At 43.2% G+C, this 22,218-nt stretch overlaps 1 protein-coding gene across 4 annotated transcripts in view; it reads left to right on the top strand.

Annotated features, from left to right (window-relative positions):
• Positions 1 to 22,218, top strand: part of LOC102393607 (ATP-binding cassette sub-family A member 17) — a 113,593-nt gene that overhangs the window by 43,108 nt on the left and 48,267 nt on the right. For all 4 annotated transcript variants that reach the window (XM_025274961.3, XM_044936176.2, XM_025274960.3 and 1 more), the window contains 6 exons: positions 4,914 to 5,086; positions 6,043 to 6,186; positions 8,114 to 8,243; positions 12,606 to 12,760; positions 19,328 to 19,483; positions 19,567 to 19,777. In XM_025274961.3, the coding sequence (XP_025130746.2) occupies positions 4,914 to 5,086; positions 6,043 to 6,186; positions 8,114 to 8,243; positions 12,606 to 12,760; positions 19,328 to 19,483; positions 19,567 to 19,777 (969 nt within the window). The remainder of the gene's footprint in view (positions 1 to 4,913; positions 5,087 to 6,042; positions 6,187 to 8,113; positions 8,244 to 12,605; positions 12,761 to 19,327; positions 19,484 to 19,566; positions 19,778 to 22,218) is intronic.

Here is a 22,218-nt window from a genome sequence, read left to right as displayed (position 1 = left end):
GTCAGGTGGTCTGGTAGAAGTACCGCACAATTGCACTCCTCTCACACGCTAGTAAAGTAATCCTCAATATTCTCCAAGCCAGGCTTCAGCAATACATGAACCGTGAACTTCCAGATGTTCAAGCTGGTTTTAGAAAAGGCAGAGGAACCAGAGACCAAATTGCCAACATCTGCTGGATCATCGAAAAAGCAAGAGAGTTCCAGAAAACGTCTATTTCTGCTTTATTGACTATGCCAAAGCCTTTGACTGTGTGGATCACAATAAACTGGAAAATTCTTCAAGAGATGGGAATACCAGACCACCTGATCTGCCTCTTGAGAAACCTATATGCAGGTCAGGAAGCAACAGTTAGAACTGGACATGGAACAACTGTATATTAATACAACATAAATCAGACCTGTGGTTGTATGGCAGAAACATTTTGGCCTCTTTTTTTTTTTTTTTTTTTTTTCAGTTCAGTTTAGTTCAGTCACTCAGTTGTGTCTGACTCTTTGTGACCCCATGAACTGCAGCACGCCAGGCCTCCCTGTCCATCACCAACTCCCGGAATCCACCCAAACCCATGTCCATGGAGTCAGTGATGCCATCCAATCATGTCATCATCTGTCATCCCCTTCTCCTCCTGCCTTCAATCTTTCCCAGCATCAGGGCCTTTTCCAATGCTTTGCATCAGGTAGCCAAAGTATTGGAGCTTCAGCTTCACCATCAATCCTTCCAATGAATATTCAGGACTGATTTCCTTTAGGATGGACTGATTTAATCTCCTTGCAGTCCAAGGGACTCTCAAGAGTCTTCTCCAACACCACAGTTCAAAAACATCAATTCTTCAGCTGTCAGCTTTCTTTATAGTTCAACGCTCACATCCATGCATGACTACTAGAAAAACCATAGTTTTATATTAGTAAACTAATTTACTAGATTAGTTTTAATTTTTAAGGGGCCCAGTAAATAATGCCTTTCCCTCCTCCTTAATTTCTGAACCAATTGAGAAACAAAACAAAGATGTCATTGTATTAATGTATTACCTCTTTAAAAATTTTTTTGCATATGCAGAGTCTAGTTGAGACATGTGGGATCTAGTTCCCTGACTGGGGATGGAACCCATGCCCCTGCCTGCATTGGGACATGGAGTCTTAACCACTGGACCACCAGGGAAATCCCTGTATATTGTATAAAATAATAATGATGATAATGTCTCTATGATTTTTTTTAAGAGATGGAATTAGAATACATAAAAGGATTTTTGAAGAGATAAAGTCAGAAGTCAATGAGGATAAATACTTTCTGGAAGGAGAGTAAAGATGTTGATTAACTTTAGACTTTGCAGCAGAGTAGATCTGGTATTTCATTACTGAGCCCACCAGCAAAAGGCTAGAAACAGTGTAAAAGTTTCAAACTTAATAGAAAATAGAATAATCAAAAGCTTGGTTAAGTCAAGAGGAAGTGGTGTGGGGAGAGGAATTGTGTCACATGGCCTCTTCTATTGCAAGGAGACTGAGAAGTCAGGGAAGAACAGTCAGGATCAAAGAGATGTAGGGGCAGGGGAATTTGCCAAACTCCTTTCAGCAGCACCTCACTCTCAAACATAATTGTATGAATTGTGCGAACAAGTAACATCTTACTCCTACCCAGTCCAAACTCCAGCAGTTTGTTTTTTAATAGAACTCAGTGAGCTGATTCTCAGATTTACATGGGAGTATAAACGACCAAGAAGAGCCAAGAACTCTTGAGGAAGAACAAGAGAGAAAAACGTGCTTTCCCAGATTTTGTGATTTATCATAAAGCAATAGTAATTAAAATTATAGTTGACAAATAGACTAACAGAAAAGAAGAGACAGACAAATGCACTGTTAGGTATCAGAGACAATGCTTCAGAGCAGTAGGGTTTAATAAACAATCCTGGAGCAACTGAAGAACATTATGGAAAAAGTTGAACTTGGACTTTGAATTCACACCATACACAGAAATCATTTCTAATGACAAAAAACTATAGTTTTTTGGATATGATATAAGAGAGTATGTTCATGTTCTTAAAGTAGGAAAGATTTCTTAAACAAGACACAAAAATAGCTGTCAGGAGAAGACTGATAAATAATGACTTGAAACTGAGGAACACCATAAGGAAAATGAAAAGAGAAGCTACAGAGTAGGAGAAGATACTTGAAACACATTTAACCTGCAAAATGCTTGTATTTAAAGGATATTTAAGGAATTCATGAAATCAATTAAAAATTGTACTTTGTAGTATAAAAAAGCAAATAGGCAAAAATAGGTGCTTCACAAAAAGAGCATATTCAAATAGCCAATAGACACAAACATGCTAGAAGGAAATAAAGTGACATGTTTAAGGTGCTGAAGGAAACTACTGTCAACCCAGAATTCTATATCCAGGAGAAAGTGAGGGATGACTTGCAAATAAACACAAGTGACAGAATTGATTGCTAGGAGACATTCCAAGAAATGTTGAGTTCCTTGAGCAAAAACAATATATCAGACAGGAGCTTGCTGCTGCTGCTAAGTTGCTTCATTGGTGTCTGACTCTGTGCGACCCCATAGACGGCAGCCCACCAGGCTCTCCCATCCCTGGGATTCTCAAGGCAAGAACACTGGAGTGGGTTCCATTTCCCTCTCCAATGCATGAAAGTGAAGAGTGAAAGTGAAGTCGCTCAGTCGTCTCAGACTCCCAGCGACCCCATGGACTGCAGCCCACCAGGCTCCTCTATCCATGGGATTCACCAGGCAAGAGTACTGGAGTGGGGTGCCATTGCCTTGGATCTACACAAAAAAATAAAGAACACTAAAAATGGAAAATAGAATTTATTTTGTCTTTTATGGAGTTTTTTTGGCTCGAAGAGAACTGACTGTCTAAAGCAAAAATGGGAGCAGTGTAATTGCTAATAACTTGTGTGACAGTAAAACGTACGGCAACAGTAGCAAAGGGTGGGAGGGAAGTGCCAGAAACTGGAAAATTTTTGTAAGTTCCTCACACTGCACATGAACTATCTTCAAATAATATTGAATATAGACTCTAAAGATGAGTTTACACCCTTTGTGTGTTGTTAGTCACTCAATTATGTCCGACTCTTTGCTACCCCATGGACTGTATTTAGCCTTCCAGGCTTCTCTGTCCATGGACTTCTCCAGCAAGAATACTGGAGTGAGTAGCTATTCCCTTCTCCAAGGGAATCTTCCCAACTCAGGGATTGAACCTGGGTTTCCTGCGTTGCAGGTGGATTCCTTACATCTGAGCCATCAGGGAAGTCCCTTTACACCCTGGAACAAAACTGAAAAACAAAATTTAGAGGTATAAATAATAATAGTGGAACTAAAATGGAATCATAAAAATTCCTATTAATGCAAGAAAAAGAGGAAAAAAGAAACAAAAATTTGGACCAAATAGAAAAGAGCTGGCAAAGTGGTAGATTTTAATCCAGACAGTCAATAATCACAGTAAATATGAATACCAAGTAAAAAGAGACTGTTTAGATAAAAATGCAAAACCCAACTAGATGCTGCCTACAAACAAAGATGTCGGTGAAGTTGTAATGGGGGTGTGTATATCTGGAGTTTTGGGGTTGGATTGAGTTAGGTGGTAGCTGCACAAGGGTAATTCCTTTGTAATTGCTTGTTAAACTCCATTTTTTGTACTTGAAATGTGTATTCCTGATAAATAAAGTGGCAATCAAATGTGTGCTGAGGTGGGGAAGGAGCCTCAACTCTTCCTTTCCTTGGGACACTGGACTTGACCTGAACAAGGACGCACCTGCCCTTCATGAGCTGAGTGCACTGACTGTTTACGGCAGCTGAGGGTTGCGAGACCTGTCTGTAAGCCACAGTGAGAGGCACAGCTCTTGATTGGCACAGAGGCAGACACAAGTCAGGGAATGTCATCTCAGGGAGGGCCTCAGAGGTCTCCTGATATTGGCCCTCACAGCGTGGCCTGTGTACCAGCAGCATCAGAGCCCTGGGAGAACTTGTCGGAAACACAGACTCCAAGACCCACCCAGACATACAGTCAGAAGAACATCCCCAGGTGACTAGTCAGCACCGTTCTAGCCCGTCCGTCTGCTCACCAGTCCTTGATTTACCTGCCATGGTGGTGTTAGTTACCACCTCCTCAGTCCTGCTGTATGGCAGCAGGTGCAGGTATATTGGATGCTTTACGTGAGGAGCGCAGTCAAGTTCCGTTCGGATGAGACCATTGGCATCACAAAGGATACCTACCCTTATTCACACCTGGGAATCGGTCCCAGGCCCTTTCTCAGCACCTTCCTTCCTTCATGGAGCATATGTGTACCAAGCACCTGCTGCATGTGAGGCCCTGGGCCAGAGACTGGAGAAACTGAGGTAATCTGACAGTCCCTGGCCCCAAGCTGGGGTGGCAGTAGGTGAGCAGATTTCCAGTGCAGAGTAGAGCCTGCAGTGCTCACAGCTTGCACAGGGGACCCAGATGCACATGGGTTAGGCAGGTAATCCCAGAGGGAGAGGGTATGTGCTTGCTGGGGAAGGAGACACCTGTGCTGACCTACATAGTAAGAATTAACCCAAGTGGAGCAGGTCAGGAGGTGTAGGAAGGGACCATTCTGGCAATAAGAAAAATGTATTGGGAATTCTCTGGTGGCCTAGTGGATAGGACTCCACACTTTCTCTGCTGAGCCCCAGTTCAATCCCTAGTTAGGCGACTAAGATCCTGCAAGCTGTGTGGTGTGGCCAAAAGGAAAAAAAAAAAAGAGTTTTATCTCAGAAGAGAAACTAACAGTTAGCTTTTCCTTTCCTGTGCCTTGTTTTTGTCTCTTAATACTCCGGAGACGAATAGTCCGGTCTTCTCATTGGCCTGGTCTCCACTGTTTGATTGGAAAACTCCGGTAACTTTTCTCTGTCTCTGCTGTGGTGACTGTTCTCCCTTTTGACAGGCACAGGCGTCCAGTGGAGGAACATGGGCCATATAGGAGGAGAGTTTAACTTCACTCAGGTGCTGCTGATGCTGCTGCTGGACTCTGTCTTATACGGCTTGGTGGCCTGGTATGTGGAAGCCATCTTCCCAGGAGAGTATGGTACACCCAAGCCCTGGTACTTCTTTCTCACAGTGAGTACTGATGCTGCTGTTTTATAGGTTGACACCAGGATTTTTATAGCTTGTCGTCAATGTTCCTATCCCTCTTGGTGATATTGGTTTCACCTTCAAACTCCAAGAAATCTAAGTGAAGTTCTCCAATCTGGATTCACCCCAAACCTGTCAACTTATGCTTGCCAAAGGAGCATGATTAATGAGTCTGTCTCTCTGACTCTTGCCCCACTGCTGATTCCCTGTGCAGAGGCCCCTTAAGAGTGTGGTGGCTGTCTCATGGGCCCCCTTGAGTGGCAGGCCCTACATTTCCCCACAGAATACCACCCCAACGAGCTAGAATCCTCAGGACTCCTTGGCCTCTTTTCTCCTGGACTGGTGGCAAGGCCCTGGTGCTCTTTGAGACCTCTGTGACCCAAGGGCACAGCTTTTGTTGACGACCCCATGAAGTTCTCAGAATCTCTTCTCTTCTATAATGACTGCATTTTTCTTACAAAGTTGAACGCATTATGCCTGATTCGGTCCTCTTGCAGATTCAGTCTGATCCCATCTGAATTGCACAGGTCCTCACTTCAGGCCTTAGCAAAGGCCGCTGTGCTTGCCCTTCTTGGTCTGTGGAGAAGTGCGTGGATTGTTAGCACCAGCGTTTCTCCAGACCTTTGCCCACAGGGAGGCTGCTGGCCATACCAACAGCTTCCCCCGTGCACCAGGAGTGTGCACATGAGGCATCTTCTGTAGCTCCATCCCCTGGACCGTGGGTTGTAGGTTGAAATGCAGTTTATTAGTAGTGAGTCTGTGAGCAAATTCTTGACTCCTTCAGGCATCATCAATTGTTCGATACCAGGAAATCTGGCAGGTGAGGCTGAGGATGGGGGTGGGAGGAGGGAAGTGTGAGAATTTAATTTACCAAAATATTTTTCTTTCAGAAGAAGAAGCCAGTTCACCTAAACATATTAATGAGTTTACTTCCTCTCTAGCCCTCCTACTGGTGGAGAGAACCTACATCCCTTAGGAATCCTGTGGAAGATTTAGAGGATCCTCAGCAAGCTCTGGGAAACAAGTTCATTCAGGATGAGCCTACCAATTTGATAAAAGGAGTTGAAATCCAGCATCTATACAAGGTATCATCTCTCAGATTTTCTGAGAACTTGAGAAATAGTGTATAGAGGTTTCTGTTTCATTCTGACAGTTACAAGGTATATTTTGTGATAGATTTCTTATTTTTTTTTTACATCTCAAACAAGCAGAACTTTATTAAACAGGCAGTGAGGGCAGGCTGACCTGAAAGGAGTGGCCTTGTGATAGATTTTTAATTCCCTCTGTCACATTATCCCCCAAATTAGAAGTATTATGTAAAATGTCCTGTTTACTGTCATAAAGTTAAATGACTGGATGGAGGGTCTAGATGATCTCTCTTGAAACAGTCTCACAAATGCCAGGCACCTCTTGTTGGGGATGCCCTAGATCAGTCATTTGATGGCCAGCTTTGATCCACCAGTGTTCTCATGCAACCAAATCAAGTGGTAAACCAGATGTCACTGCTGGCTTCCAAATGTGGAAATGTTCATCCTCTCTCCAGCGTCTGCTGAGTCCTGTGTTGACCTAGGGCTCCCCTGACAGGATGCCTGGGGGCAAGCTCTATACCTGCTGTGTCCTCCAGAGGAGTCTTCCATTCCTCAGACATGATGGGCCTACAGAGAGGTAGTGCCTTCCATGTGGCTGATACACGGTCAGAGTCAAGGCACTAGCTCAGCGCTTTGTGTCACCTTCCTGACCTATGAGATCAAGTGGATCACGTCCTAGTCCAGGGGATCCATGGCACGGGGGATCATCCCAGCTCCTCCACACCCTGTGGGAGCAGCTGGGAATGCTCCATCTTCACTGGATTTACTGTGGCTTCAGTACGCAGGGATTTCTCTTTTTCTTTTCTCATAACAGGCAGCCTGCAGGCACATGGTTCTGCCATGACGTTGGTTGCTCAGTAAAGCCGTCCCAGAGCCCTTTGCTCTTTCTACTCACTGAGTTTCCTTTATTTTCCCTGGACCAGTGGAAGCATGTAGCTCCCTGCTGTGTGCTTGTCATTCCCTGGTTGCAAGACGGCTGCTGTAGCTCATCTACAGGGAAAGATAAGAGCAAGGGGCTTTCTTTTGGGAAAAATTTTTTCCTTCCTTCCTCCCTCCCTTCTTTTCTGCCCTTCAGTAGATCACCCCTTCTTATTCTTGCCTAGAATTCTGCCAAGTGTCCACTTCGACTTCAGAAAGGAGAGTGAGAAGTCAGGGAAGAGGCCTGTCACACTTGATTCATAATAATCACACCAAATGGTGTTGGGGGCAAGGAAGTGTCCCAGCTTCCTTTCCTCAGCACTCTGCTCCCAAACACAGTAGATAAATTGTGGGGAGGAGTGACACCCAAGTCTCATCCAAATATAGTGTTAGCACTCCAGACCCCATATCCAGCCCTGATGCAGTTTGACAGGGCAGAAATTGTCTAAGGCATAGACTGAAATGTGATGTTATCTTTGCAAATGGCATTGTGGGTGATTTCATTTTCTTCTTTATGCTCTTATAAATGGATTACCTGTATAATAAGAAAAAAATAAATGGTGTTTAAAATACTGAAAACATCTGGTTTAGAAAACAGGCCAGTCTGTCTGGGGTTCTCTCCCTAGGACAACACCGCCCACAGAAGAGGCAGGGTACCCTTTCTCAGGGGCACGGCCAGGCAATGAGGAGCAAGGTAGGCTCGAGACGCAGGGAGACGATCTCATTCCAGCTCCGGGCCCTTCATCCTTGAACTCTGGCCTCTGTGGTCCTGCTGCTCTCCCACCGGGTTCCCGAGGCCAGGGAAACCCCCCTAGCCTTGCTGGTCCTCAGTAGCTCCAGGCAGCTAAACTATGAAAGAAGGGGCTCCCTTTGTGGATTTCCACTTGGAGTTCCGCCGTTGAACTTTAAGGGGTAGTTGGTGTGGGTGCTCGGCCTGTCATAGGCTCTTCAGAAACGCCACAGCGTGTGTGTATTACGCTATCAGTCACACTTGGCTTTTCAACAGGTGTTCTACAAGGGAAGGGATGAACATGTGGCAGTCAAAGACCTGACTGTGAACCTATACCAGGGCCAGATCACGGTTCTGCTAGGCCACAATGGAGCGGGCAAGACCACCACCTGCAACATCCTCACAGGTGCGTGTGGACCAGCTGGCCCAAGGAGGCACTGGAGAGACCCTTGGTCCAGATCAAGATTGTCTGGCTCCATTTCCCGTCATCAGATTTCCCTGACATTTTTGTTTGTTGTTTTTTTTTTACCATTTAGTGATTCACATTACCCTGTGTCAAGAGGAGGGAATATCTGACTTTTTCAGTCAGTCTGAGGTACTTAGTTTCAAACACTTCCAGGAAACTGTGAACACTGCTGGGCATGTTTCCTTCCAAGCAGAACCTTCCAGTACAGTGAGGCACCACTGATCCCTCAACCAAACATTTCATCCAAACAAATCATACTTTTGATTGCTAGGGGTACTTTTAGAGTGATACCTGGTGAATTATGCTGAAAGTTGTCTGTTTCAGAATAATTTTTATGCCTAAATAATTCTTCCCATCAACTAAAATAATATCTGCGATATTTGAAAACTCATTCATTCAAGAAAAATGTATTTATTTAAGGGTTAACCCATGTAAGGCTCTGTACAAAACCAGCAAGATACGTTTCCAAATCTCAAGGAGCTCTGAAAGCTGACCAGTTCCTCCACTGGTTTTGGACACAGAACACCAGATGTCTGGAGAGCTGTGAGCTCCTCAGGGTCCAGCTGCCACAACCCTCCTCACAGACTGCTGACATACCTTCCACTGAAAACATTGAGAGCAGCAATATTGTGAAGCTTGGTCTGAGGTGCCTTTGGTATTGGGACACACACACACATATATATTCTTTTTTCAGAGTCTTTTCCATTATAGTTCATTGCAGGATATTAATGAATATAGTTCCCTGTGCTAAAATATAGTTTATCTATCTATAGTAATGTATATATGTTAATCCCAAACTTCTAATTTATCCCCCCGCTTTCCACTTTGGTATCCATAAGTTTGTTTTCTATGTCTGTGAGTCTGTTTCTGTTCTGTAAATAAGTTTGTTTGTATTCATTTCTTTTTAGATTCCATATGTAAGTGATATCATGATATTTGTCTTGCACTGTCTGCCTGACTTCACTTAGTATGATATCTTTAGGTCCATCCATGTTGCTATAAACGGTATTATTTCATTCTTTTTTTTATGTCTGAGTAAAGCCTTCTTTATCCATGCTTTTGTTGATGGACATGTACGTTGCTTCCATGTCTTGACTATTGTGAACAGTGCTGCTATGAACATGGAGTACATGTATCTTTTTGAATTAGAGTTTTTGTCTTTTCCAGGTATATGCCCAGGAGTGAGATTGTTGGATCATACGGTAATCCTGTTTTTAGTTTTTAGGAGCCTCCAGACTGTTTCTCATAGTGGCTCCTCTAATTTACATTCTCACCAACAGTGTAGAAGGATTCCCTTTTCTCTGTACCCTCACTAGCATTTACTATTTGTAAATTTTTTGAAGTTAAGATGGCCATTTTGACTTGTGTAAGGTAATACTTTGTTGTGGTTTTGCTTTGTATTTCTCTAATAATTAGCGATATTGAGCATCTTCTCATATGCCTGTTGGCCATCTATATGTCTTCTTTGGAGAAATGTTTATTTAGATTTTCTGCCCATTTCTTGATTGAATTGTTTTTTTATATTAATCAGTGTAAGTTATCTATATATTTTGGAAATATTAATCTCTCGTTGATACATCATTTGCAAATATTTTCTTCCATTCTGTAGGTTGTTTTTTTGTTTTGTTTATGGTTTTCTTTGCTGTGCAAAAGCTTTTGGATCCCATTTGTCTATTTTTGTTTATGCTTTTCTTGCCTTAGAAGACAGATCCAAAAAAGTATTGTTATGATTTATGTCAAAGAATTTTCTGTTTTCTTTTAGGAGTTTGAGAGTAGCCAGTCTTACATTTAGTTCTATTTTGAGTTTATTTTTGTATATGGTGTGAGAAAATGTTCCAATTTTATTCTTTTACATGTAAATGTCCCATGTAAAAGAGACTGTCTTTTCTGCATTGTATATTCTTGCCTCCTTCATAGATTAATTGACCATAAGTGTATGGATTTGTTTCTGGCTTTCTATCCTGTTCCATTGATGTACGTGTCTGTTTTATGCCAGTATCATACTGTTTTGATTATTGTAGTTTTGTAGTATAGTGTGAAGTCAGGAAGCATGATTCCTCCTATTCCATTCTTCTTTATCAAGATTGTTTTGGTGATCCAGGTTCTTTTGTGTTTTCATACAAATTAAAACCATCTTTTTGTTCCAGTTCTGTGAAAAAAAAAATGCCATTGGTAATTTGATACACATTGTGTTGAATCTCTAGGTAGCCTTGGTAGTTTGATCATTTTAACAATAATAATTCTTCCAATCCAAGAGCACAGTAAATCTTTACATCTGCTGGTGTTGTCTTCAATCTCTTTCATCAGTTTCTTACAGTTTTCCAGATTCAGATTTTTTTTATTATCTCCTTCAGTTCAGTTCAGTCGCTCAGTCATGTCTGACTCTTTGCAACCCCATGAATTGCAGCATGCCAGGCCTCCCTGTCCATCACCAACTCCTGGAGTTCACTCAAACTCATGTCCATCAAGTCGGTGATGCCATCCAGCCATCTCATCCTCTGTCGTCCCCTTCTCCTCCTGCCCCTCATCCCTCCCAGCATCAGGGTCTTTTCCAATGAGTCAACTCTTCGCATGAGGTGGTCAAAGTACTGGAGTTTCAGCTTTAGCATCATTCCTTCCAAAGAACACCCAGGACTGATCTCCTCTACAGTGAATTGGCTGGATCTCCTTGCAGTCCAAGGGACTCTCAAGAGTCTTCTCCAACACCACAGTTCAGAAGCATCAATTCTTCGGCGCTCAGCTTTCTTCACAGTCCAGCTCTCACATCCATACATGTCTACTGGAAAAACAATAGCCTTGACTAGACGGACCTCTGTTGGCAAAGTAATGTCTCTGCTTTTGAATATGCTGTCTGGGTTGGTCATAACTTTCCTTCCAAGGAGTAAGCGTCTTTTAATTTCATGGCTGCAGTCACCATCTGCAGTGATTTTGGAGCCCCAAAAAATAAAGTCTGACACTGTTTCCACTGTTTCCCCATCTATTTCCCATGAAGTGATGGGACCAGATGCCATGATCTTAATTTTCTGAATGTTGAGGTTTAAGCCAACTTTTTCACTCTCTTCTTTCATTTTCATCAAGAGGCTTTTTAGTTCCTCTTCACTTTCTGCCATAAGGGTGGTGTCATCTGCATATCTGAGGTCATTGATGTTTCTCCCGGCAATCTTGATTCCACTTGTGCTTCTTGCAGCCCAGCGTTTCTCATGATGTACTCTGCATAGAAGTTAAATAAGCAGGGTGACAATATACAGCCTTGATGTACTCCTTTTCCTATTTGGAACCAGCCTGTTGTTCCATGTCCAGTTCTAACTGTTGCTTCCTGCCTGCATATAGGTTTCTCAAGAGGCAGATCAGGTGGTCTGGTATTCCCATCTCTTTCAGAATTTTCCACAGTTTATTGTGATCCACACAGTCAAAGGCTTTGGCATAGTCAATAAAGCAGAAATAGATGTTTTTCTGGAACTCTCTTGCTTTTTCCATGATCCAGCGGATGTTGGCAATTTGATCTCTGGTTCCTCTGCCTTTTCTAAAACCAGCTTGAACATCAGGCAGTTCACGGTTCACGTATTGCTGAAGCCTGGCTTGGAGAATTTTGAGCATTACTTTACTAGTGTGTGAGATGAGTGCAATTGTGCGGTAGTTTGAGCACTCTTTGGCATTGCCTTTCTTTGGGGTTGGAATAAAAACTGACCTTTTCCAGTCCTGTGGCCACTGCTGAGTTTTCCAAATTTGCTGGCATATTGAGTGCAGCACTTTCACAGCATCATCTTTCAGGATTTGAAATAGCTCAACTGGAATTCCATCACCTCCACTAGCTTTGTTCGTAGTGATGCTTTCTAAGGCCTACTTGACTTTGCATTCCAGGATGTCTGGCTCTAGGTGAGTGATCACACCATCGTGATTATCTTGGTCGTGAAGATGTTTTTTGTACAGTTCTTCTGTGTATTCTTGCCACCTCTTCTTAATATCTTCAGCTTCTGTTAGGTCTATACCATTTCTGTCCTTTATCGAGCCCATCTTTGCATGAAATGTTCCCTTGGTATCTCTAATTTTCTTGAAGAGATCTCTAGTCTTTCCTATTCTGTTGTTTTCCTCTCTTGCTTTGCCTATGTTTCTACTACCCCTAAATGTCCTTGTACACGGTCATGGAACATGTACTCCTTGGCTGCTGCTGACCGTGACATGAAACACAGGATAGTATGTGTAAGAGCAGCAGACAAAGCAGAGGGCATCAGTAAGCCTTTGTACTGTTGTGGCTCTGAATGACAATGACTTTAGGATATTATGTCTTCCACTTGCTTCTAGGACTTATTACACCTTCAAGTGGACAGGTATTTATCAATGGATATGAAATTTCTAAAGACATGCTTCAAATCCGGAAGAGCATGGGCTGGTGCCCCCAGCATGATATCTTGTATGATAACTTGACTGTAGCGGAACATCTTTATTTCTATGCTCAGGTGAGTCAGTGGGTGATAGACTTGGTTTCCTCTGTATCAATTTTTAAGGATGGTAAGATAACTTGCAACTTTCTGACTCAACCTCACAGAAACTTGAAACCTCGTATGGACACTATTCCCTAAACATTCAGGAAGAGGCAGGGGTGTGGCATTTAAGATCTTTGAATTAAAGAGTTTCTAGAAAGTATTGTTTTAGTCTAATTATTTACTTTATTGATGAAATTCACATATCATAAAATTCACCATTTTGCTTATTTTGCAATATAAAATTCAGTAGTTTTAAAAACTACATTCACAGCACTCTCTAACTACAGAACATTTTCATCTCCCTGAAAAGAAACCTGGATCCATCAATGGTCACTCCCCATTCTTCCTTCCCCCCAGCCCCTGGAAATCACTAATCTGCTGTCTGTCACTGTAGATTTGACTATTCTGAGTAGTTCATATGAGTGGACTCACACAAAATGTGACCATCTGTGTCTGGTTTCTTTCACTTAATGTGTTCAAGAATTATCCATATTTCAGCATGTATCAATACTTCACTCCTTTCAATGGCTGAATAATGTTACCTTGTTTGGAATTGTATGCCATATCTTGGTTATCCATTCATCAGTTGATGGACTCCTGGGTTGTACCTTTTGGCCACGTGAATAATACCATGAATACTAGTGTTCAAGTTTTTGTTTAAGTTTTAGTTCTTTGAAGTTTCAGTTTCACCTAGTTTCAGTTCTTTGAAGTATATACCTAGTAGTGAAATTCATGGGTCATAAGCTCTACCTCTGTGTTTAACTTTTTAAAAAACTTTCTGAGGTACTTCCATTCTAGGTGCCATAAATTGGTATCTCATGGTGGGTTTGATTTGCATTTCCCCAATGACTGTAATGATATTAAGCGTCTTTTCATTTGCTTATTGGCCATTTATTTATTTATTTGGAGAAATGTCTACTAAAGCCCTTTGCCCATTTTTCAGTTGGGTTGCTTATCTCTTTGAGAATTTTTTGTGTATTCTAGATGGTAGATCCTTATCAAGTATATGATTTGCAAAAAACTTTCTCCCAGTTCTGTGCATTCTCTTTTCCCATTGTTGATAATGTCCTTTGATGCACAAAAGTTTTGAATTCTGATGAAATTCAGTGTATCTGTATTTTCTTTAGTTGTTATGCTCTTGATGTCATATTTTAAAAAGCATTGCCTGGGATTTACACCTGTTTCCTTCTGAGAGTTTCTTACATTAGTTCTTACATAATCATACATTAGGTCTTTGATACATTTTGAGCTAATTTTTAGATGGTGTGAGATAGAGGTCAGATTCATTCTTTTGCATGTGAATATTCAATTGTCCAGCACCATTTGTTGAAATGACCATTATTTCCCCATTGAATAGTCTTGGCACCTTTTCAGAAATCAACTGACAGTAGATATATGGGATTATTCCTGGACTCTCACTTCTATTTCATTGGTCTATGCATCTATCCTTATGCCAATACCACAATGTCTTAATTAGTATAGCTTTGTAGTAAGTTTAAAAAAATATTTATTTATTTATTTGGCTGTGCCAGTTCTTAGTTGAGGCATTTGGGATCTAGTCCCCTGATCAAACCTGGGCCCCTGCATTGGGAGCATGGGAGTTTTTGCCACTAGACCACCAGGGAAGTCCCTGTAGTACGTTTGGAAATCAAAGAATGTGAGCCCTCCAACTCTTTTTTGTTTGTTTTCAAGATTGTTTTGCCTGTTCCAGGTCACTTTCATTTCCATGTAAACTCTAGGGTCAGCTTGCCCCTTGGACTCTTTATTCTTCTAATATGCTGCATCACTGCAGTGCAATTCAACACTCAGGATGGAGCCAGTGCACGCTTCACACGCTACGGGCACAGTGCCCCACAGACTGCGGCCGCGTCAGAGCACGGCCGCGAGCCTGCGCTCCCAACAGAGCACGCCCACAACCCGCCTTCAAAGTTAGGAGTTCCCACTGACTCCTCAGCTTCACTAATTCGCTAGAAGGACTCACAGAACTCAGGATTATAGTATATATTATATGTATATATTATAAAGGATACATAAATCAGGACCAGTAAAAGAAGAGACATGCAGGGTGATGTCTGGGAGGGTCCCAAATGAAAAGCTTCCATGTCTTAAGAACGTGTCACCCTCTTGGCGCATCACTGTATAGAGGGTAGCTCACCTAAGCTTCACCTAAGTGTCTAGTTGTTTTTTTTTTTTTAACTTTACAATATTGTATTGGTTTTGCCATATATCAACATGAATCTGCCACAGGTATACACGTGTTCCCCATCCTGAACCCTCCACCCTCCTCCCTCCCTGTACCATCCCTCTGGGTTGTCCCAGTGCACCAGCCCCAAGCATCCAGTATTGTGCATCGAACCTGGACTGGCAACTCGTTTCATGTATGATGTTATACATGTTTCAAGGCCATTCTCCCAAATCATCCCCCACTCCCTGTCCCACAGAGTCCAAAAGACTGTTCTATACATCAGTGTCTCTTTTGCTGTCTTGTATACAGGGTTATCGTTACCATCTTTCTAAATTCCATATATGTGCATTAGTATTGGCAGAGAAGGCAATGTCACCCCACTCCAGTACTCTTGCCTGGAAAATCCCATGGATGGAGGAGCCTGGTAGGCTGCAGTCCATGAGGTCGCTAAGAGTCGGACACGACTGAGCGACTTCACTTTCACTTTTCACTTTCATGCATTGGAGAAGGAAATGGCAACCCATTCCAGTGTTCTTGCCTGGAGAATCCCAGGGACAGGGGAGCCTGGTGGGCTGCCGTCTATGGGGTCGCACAGAGTCGGACACGACTGAGGTGACTTAGCAGTAGCAGCAGCATACTTTATTGGTGTTTCTCTTTCTGGCTTACTTCACTCTGTATAATAGGCTCCAGTTTTATCCACCTCATTAGAACTGATTCAAATGTATTCTTTTTAATGGCTGAGTAATACTCCATGGTGTATATGTACCACAGCTTTCTTATCCATCCATCTGCTGATGGACATCTAGGTTGCTTCCATGTCCTCTATTATAAACAGTGCTGCTATGAACATTGGGGTACACGTGTCTCTTTCCCTTCTGGTTTCCTCAGTGTGTATGCCCAGAAGTGGGATTGCTGGGTCATATGGCAGTTCTATTTCCAGTTTTTTAAGGAATCTCCACACTGTTCTCCATAGTGGCTGTACTAGTTTGCATTCCCACCAACAGTGTAAGAGGGTTCCCTTTTCTCCACACCCTCTCAAGCATTTTTTGCCTGTAGACTTTTGGATCGCAGTCATTCTGACTGGCGTGAAATGGTACCTCATAGTGGTTTTGATTTGCATTTCTCTGATAATGAGTGATGTTGAGCATCTTTTCATGTGTTTGTTAGCCATCTGTATGTCTTCTTTGGAGAAATGTCTATTTAGTTCTTTGGCCCATTTTTTGATCGGGTTGTTTATTTTTCTGGAATTGAGCTGTAGGAGTTGCTTGTATATTTTTGAGATTAGTTGTTTGTCAGTTGCTTCATTTGCTGTTATTTTCTCCCATTCTGAAGGCTGTCTTTTCACCTTGCTTATAGTTTCCTTTGTTGTGCAGAAGCTTTTAATTTTAATTAGGTCCCATTTGTTTATTTTTGCTTTTATTTCCAATATTCTGGGAGGTGGGTCATAGAGGATCCTGCTTTGATGTATGTCAGAGAGTGTTTTGCCCATGTTCTCCTCTAGGAGTTCTATAGTTTCTGCTCTTACATTTAGATCTTTAATCCATTTTGAGTTTATTTTTGTGTTTGGTGTTAGAAAGTGTTCTAGCTTCATTCTTTTACAAGTGGTTGACCAGTTTTCCCAGCACCGCTTGTTAAAGAGATTGTCTTTAATCCATTGTATATTCTTGCCTCCTTTGTCAAAGATAAGGTGTCCATAGGTGCGTGGATTTATCTCTGGGCTTTCTATTTTGTTCCATTTAAGTGTCTAGTTTTTATTGGAGTTTCATTACATAGGTTCATGAGTGAATCATGAACCTCGTGACTAAACTTAATCTGCAGTCTCTCCCTCCTGGCAAATCGGGAGATCAGATTGATAACCTGGCTCAAAGCCCCAACTCTCAAATTACATGGTTGATCTTTCTGGTATGACCAGCCAGGATCTTGATCACTTCAGTAGCAGGTGTGACCTGAGGGTACTACCAGGAATAACAAAGACATACCATCCCTCCAAGGATTTAGAGGCTCCTCCCAGTAACTGGGGACAGACACCAGGCAGATTCTTTATTATTTAATACTTACAATGATTCTTAATATATTGAACCTTTCTTGCATTCCTGGAATAAATCCCACTTGGTCATGGTGTATAACCCTTTTAATATGCTGTAGTAGCTGGGCTGGAAGAAGCACAAGCTGGAATCAAGATTGCCAGGAGAAATGTCAATAACCTCAGATATGTAGATGACACCACCCTTATGGCATAAAGTGAAGAAGAACTAAAAAGCTTCTTGATAAAAGTGAAAGAAGAGAGTGAAAAAGTTGGCTTAAAGCTCAACATTCAAAAAACTAAGATCATGGCATCTGGCCCATCACTTCATGGGAAATAGATGGGGAAACAGTGGAAACAGTGGCTGACTTTATTTTTTGGGCTCCAAAATCACTGCAGATGGTGATTGCAGCCATGAAATTAAAAGACGCTTGCTCCTTGGAAGGAAAGTTATGACCAACCTAGATAGCATATTGAAAAGCAGAAACATTACTTTGCCAACAAAAGTCCGTCTAGTCAAGGCTATGGTTTTTCCAGTGGTCATGTATGGATGTGAGAGTTGGACTGTGAAGAAAGCTGAGCACCGAAGAACTGATGCTTTTGAACTGTGGTGTTGGAAAAGACTCTTGAGAGTTCCTTGGACTGCAAGGGGATCCAACCAGTCCATTCTAAAGGAAATCAGCCCTGGGTGTTCTTTGGAATGACTGATGCTAAAGCTGAAACTACAATACTTTGGCCACCTTATGAGAAAGGTTGACTCATTGGAAAAGACTCTGATCTTGCGAGGGATTGGGGGCAGGAGGAGAAGGGGATGACAGAGGATGAGATGGCTGGATGGCATCACTGACTCGATGGACGTGAGTCCGAGTGCACTCCGGGAGCTTGTGATGGACAGGGAGGCCTGGCGTGCTGTGATTCATGGGGTTGCAAAGAGTCGGGCACGACTGAGCGACTGAACTGAACTGAACTGAACTTAGTATTAATAAGTCATTTTTTTAGATGGTTCAAGATGAAAAAGCCAGGTCTTCCCTGGCAGTCAAGTGGTTAAGACTCTGCCCTTTCACTACCAAGTGCCCAGGTTCAATCCCTGGTCAGGGAACTAAGATCCCACACACCTCACAGCTTGTGGAAAAAAAAGATGCAAAAGCCTTGTATCCCTTTCCCTGAAGGTAGTAAGTTTACTGTGTATCTTTCTCATGTATAGTTTATGTATTTATAATACCCCCCCTTATTTGTGGGGGATTTGCTCCAAGACCACCAGTGGATGCCTGAAATCTCAGATAGTTCCAAAGTCGATATGTCCTCTGTTTTTTTCCTGTACGTGCAACCTATGACAAAGTTTAATTTATAAATTATGCACAGCAAGACATTAACAACAATCAATAAAATAGAACAATTATAACAATATACTGTAATAAAGGAGCTTCCCTGGTGGCTCAGATGGTAGAGAATCTGCCTGCAATGCAGAAGACCCAGGTTCAATCCCTATGTCAAGAAGATTCCCTGGAGAAGTAGATGGCCACCAACTGCAGTATTCTTGCCTGGAGGATTCCATGGACAGAGGAGCCTGAGGGGCTGTAATAAAAGTTACGTGAATGTGATCTCTCCCTCTCAAAATATTTTATTGTACTGTACTTAAAGATGGCACTAGTGGTAAAGAATCCACCTGCCAATGCAGGAGATACAAGAGACATGGGTCTGATCCCTGTGTCAGGAAGAACCCCTGGAGGAGAACACGGCAACCCACTCCAGTATTCTTGCCTGGAGAATCCCATGGACAGAGGAGCCTGGCGGCTACAGTCCGTGTAGTTGCAAAGTTGGATACGACAAGCTACTTAGCACGCACGCACCGTTCTTGTGATTTCAGATGGTAAGATGCCCATGTGATGAGATGAAGTGAGGTGAAGGATGTCAGGCATTGGTGACACAGCTTTAGGCTGTTGACCTTCTGATGATTCATCAAAAGTAGGATCCAGGCTCCAGGTGATCCTGGATCATCAGGTCATGGAAGTGTTGATGGTTGGATGTCAAAAGCAGATGATGTCAATGGGTAGGGATCCTGAGCAGGACAGAGCAGCATGGCACATGATTTCAGAGTTCAAGACACTCAGAATGGTGTGCACAATTTAAAACTTACAAGTTTATTTCTGTTAATTTTTTATTTAATGTTTTCAGACCATGGTTCACTGTGGGTAGTGGGTAACTAAAACTGTGGAAAGAAAAATCTCAGATAAGGGAGATAAGGGGTTACTGCTCTACAAGCAAAATGCTTGTTGGGCGCTCCCTGGCCCCGTTGGAAGCCCTGGCCGGATCTCCATCCCCTCCGTTTCAGCTGAAAGGCTTGCCGCGTCAGAAGTGCCCTGAGGAGGTCAAACGCATGCTGCACGTGCTTGGGCTGGAGGAGAAGCGGGATTCCCGGAGCAGGTTTCTGAGCGGTGGGATGCGGCGCAAGCTCTCCATCGGCATCGCCCTCATCGCGGGCTCCAAGGTAGGCCCGGGGGGCCTGCGGCGCAGCCTGAAGCCCAGGCCGGGGCTCTGCCGTCCTCACGGGGCTGCTCCTCCGCCCTCCAGGTGCTGATGCTGGACGAGCCCACCTCGGGGGTGGACGCCATCTCCAGGAGGGCCATCTGGGACCTTCTGCAGCAGCACAAGAGCGACCGCACCATCCTGCTGACCACCCACTTCATGGACGAGGCTGACTTGCTGGGGGACCGCATCGCCATCATGGCCAAGGGGGAGCTGCAGTGCTGCGGGTCGTCGCTGTTCCTCAAGGAGAAATACGGTGAGCGGGGCCAGCGGGCAGCCGAAAGTCCATTCCACATGGGGTCGCGTGGCTGGTCCAGGTGCGGGACAAAGTGTCCACTGGTCATGTTCCCCGAGGGCCCCTGAGGTCAGGTGGGGAGCGGCCTTCTCTAGACGGCCTGTCTGCTCCCTGTGGGTGGAGACCCGAGGCCCAGGCAGAGGGGCTGTGAGAATGACAAGGAGGAGAGTGGAAAGAATCTCTGAGACTTGGAGTCAGAAGACCTGTGCCTGAGCTCCATGCTGGTAGTTTACTCCTTCTTCATCCTTGTTACAAAGTTAGTTCATCGTTTTGTAGCCTTAGTTTCAGTTCAGTTCAGTTGCTTAGTTGTGTCCTACTCTTTGCGACCCAATGGACTGCAGCACGCCAGGCTTCTCTGTCCATCACTATCTCCTGGAGGTTACTCAAACTCACGTCCATCGAGTCAGTGATGCCATCCAACCATCTCATCCTCTGTCATCCCCTTCTCCCGCCTTCAATCTTTCCCAGCATCAGGGTCTTTTCAAATGAGTCAGCTCTTTGCATCAGGTGGCCAAAGTATTGGAGCTTCAGTTTCAGCATCAGTCCTTCCAACAAATATTCAGGACTGATTTCCCTTAGGATGGACTGGTTGGATCTCCTTGCAGTCCAAGGGACTCTCAAGAGTCTTCTCCAACACCACAGTTCAAAAGCAGCAATTCTTCAGCTCTCAGATTTCTTTATAGTCCAACTCTCACATCCATACATGACCACAGGAAAACTATAGTTTTGACTAGACAGACCTTTGTTGGAAAAGTAATGTCTCCGCTATTAATATGCTGTGTAAGTTGGTCATAGCTTTTCTTCTAAGGAGCAAGCATCTTTTAATTCCATGGCTGTGGTCACCATCTGCAGTGATTTTGCAGCCCAAGAAAATAAAGTCTCTTACTGTTTGCATTGTTTCCCCATCTGTTTGCCATGAAGTGATGGGACCAGATGCCATGATCTTAGTTTTCTGAATGTTGAGTTTTAAGCCAGCTTTTTCACTCTCCTCTTTCACTTTTATCAAGAGGCTCTTTAGTTCCTCTTCACTTTCTGCCATAAGGGTGTCATCATCTACATATCTGAGGTTATTGATATTTCTTCTGGCAGTCGTGATTCCAGCTTGTGCTTCACCCAGCCCAGCATTTCGCATGATGTACTCTGAATATAAGTTAAGTAAACAGAGCGACCATATACAGCCTTGACGTACTCCTTTCCCAATTTGGAACCAGTCTCTTGTTCCATGTCCAGTTCTAACTGTTGCTTCTTGACCTGCATACAGATTTCGCAGGGGGCATGTCAGGTGGTCTGGTATTCCCACCTCTTGAAGAATTTTCCACAGTTTGTTCGACTTTACACAGTCGAAGACTTTGGCATAATCAATAAAGCAGAAGTAGATGTTTTCCTGGAACTCTCTTGCTTTTTAGATGATCCAATGGATGTTGGCAATTTGATCTCTGGTTCCTCTGCCTTTTCTAAATCCAGCTTGAACATCTGGAAGTTCATGGTTCATGTACTATTGAAGCCTCACTTGGATAATTTTGAGCATTACTTTGCAGTGTGTGAGATGAGTGCAATTGTGCAGTAGTTTGAGCATTCTTTGGCATTGCCTTTCTTTGGGATTGGAATGAAAACTGACCTTTTCCACTTGGCCACTGCTGAGTTTTCCAAACTTCTTGGCATATTAAGTGCAGCACTTCCACAGCATCATCTTTTAGGCATTGAAATAGCTCAGCTGGAATTCCATCACCTCCACTAGCTTTATTCCTTGTAATGCTTCCTAAGTCCCACTTGACTTCACATTCCAGGGTATCTGGCTCTGGGTGACTGATCACACCATTGTGGTTATCTGGGCCTTGAAGATCTTTTTTGTACAGTTCTTTTGTGTATTCTTGACACCTCTTCTCAATATCTTCTGCTTTTGTTAGGTCCATAGCGTTTCTGTCCTTTATTATGTCAATCTTTGGATGAAATATTCCGTTGATATCTCTAATTTTCTTGAAGAGATCTCTAGTCTTTCCCATTCTATTATTTTCTTTTATTAAAATGAAGATTAAGAGACCTTGTTCCTCAAAGAGGGAGCTAATGCCTGCATAGGGCGAGTTGTTCTCTCCACAGTGGGGCGAACTCCTGCTGGACATCCCGCCACAGACATCCCCCTCTTTTCCTGGCCCCCAGCTGTCTGGGTTTCCCTCTAGTGTCTCTGACTGCCCCTCTGCCTCACTTCTACTTCTAGGCTTGGAAGTGCCCAGGTCGTGTCACTATTTTTTCCCCTGCTCACTGACTTGGTGGTCTCATTCAGTGTCCTGACTTATACGTATCTGTGCTGAAAAATGTCTCTGCAGGACCTCTCAGCTGAACTCCAGATTTGTGTATCTAACTGCTTACTCTGCACACCCCTAGACAGTGAACGTATCTGTTGG

This window comes from Bubalus bubalis, chromosome 24 (genome assembly GCF_019923935.1).
Source record: "Bubalus bubalis isolate 160015118507 breed Murrah chromosome 24, NDDB_SH_1, whole genome shotgun sequence".
Classification (NCBI taxonomy): Eukaryota; Metazoa; Chordata; class Mammalia; order Artiodactyla; family Bovidae; genus Bubalus; species Bubalus bubalis.
Note: the sequence above shows the minus strand (reverse complement) of the source record. Positions and strands in the feature narration are given on the sequence as shown.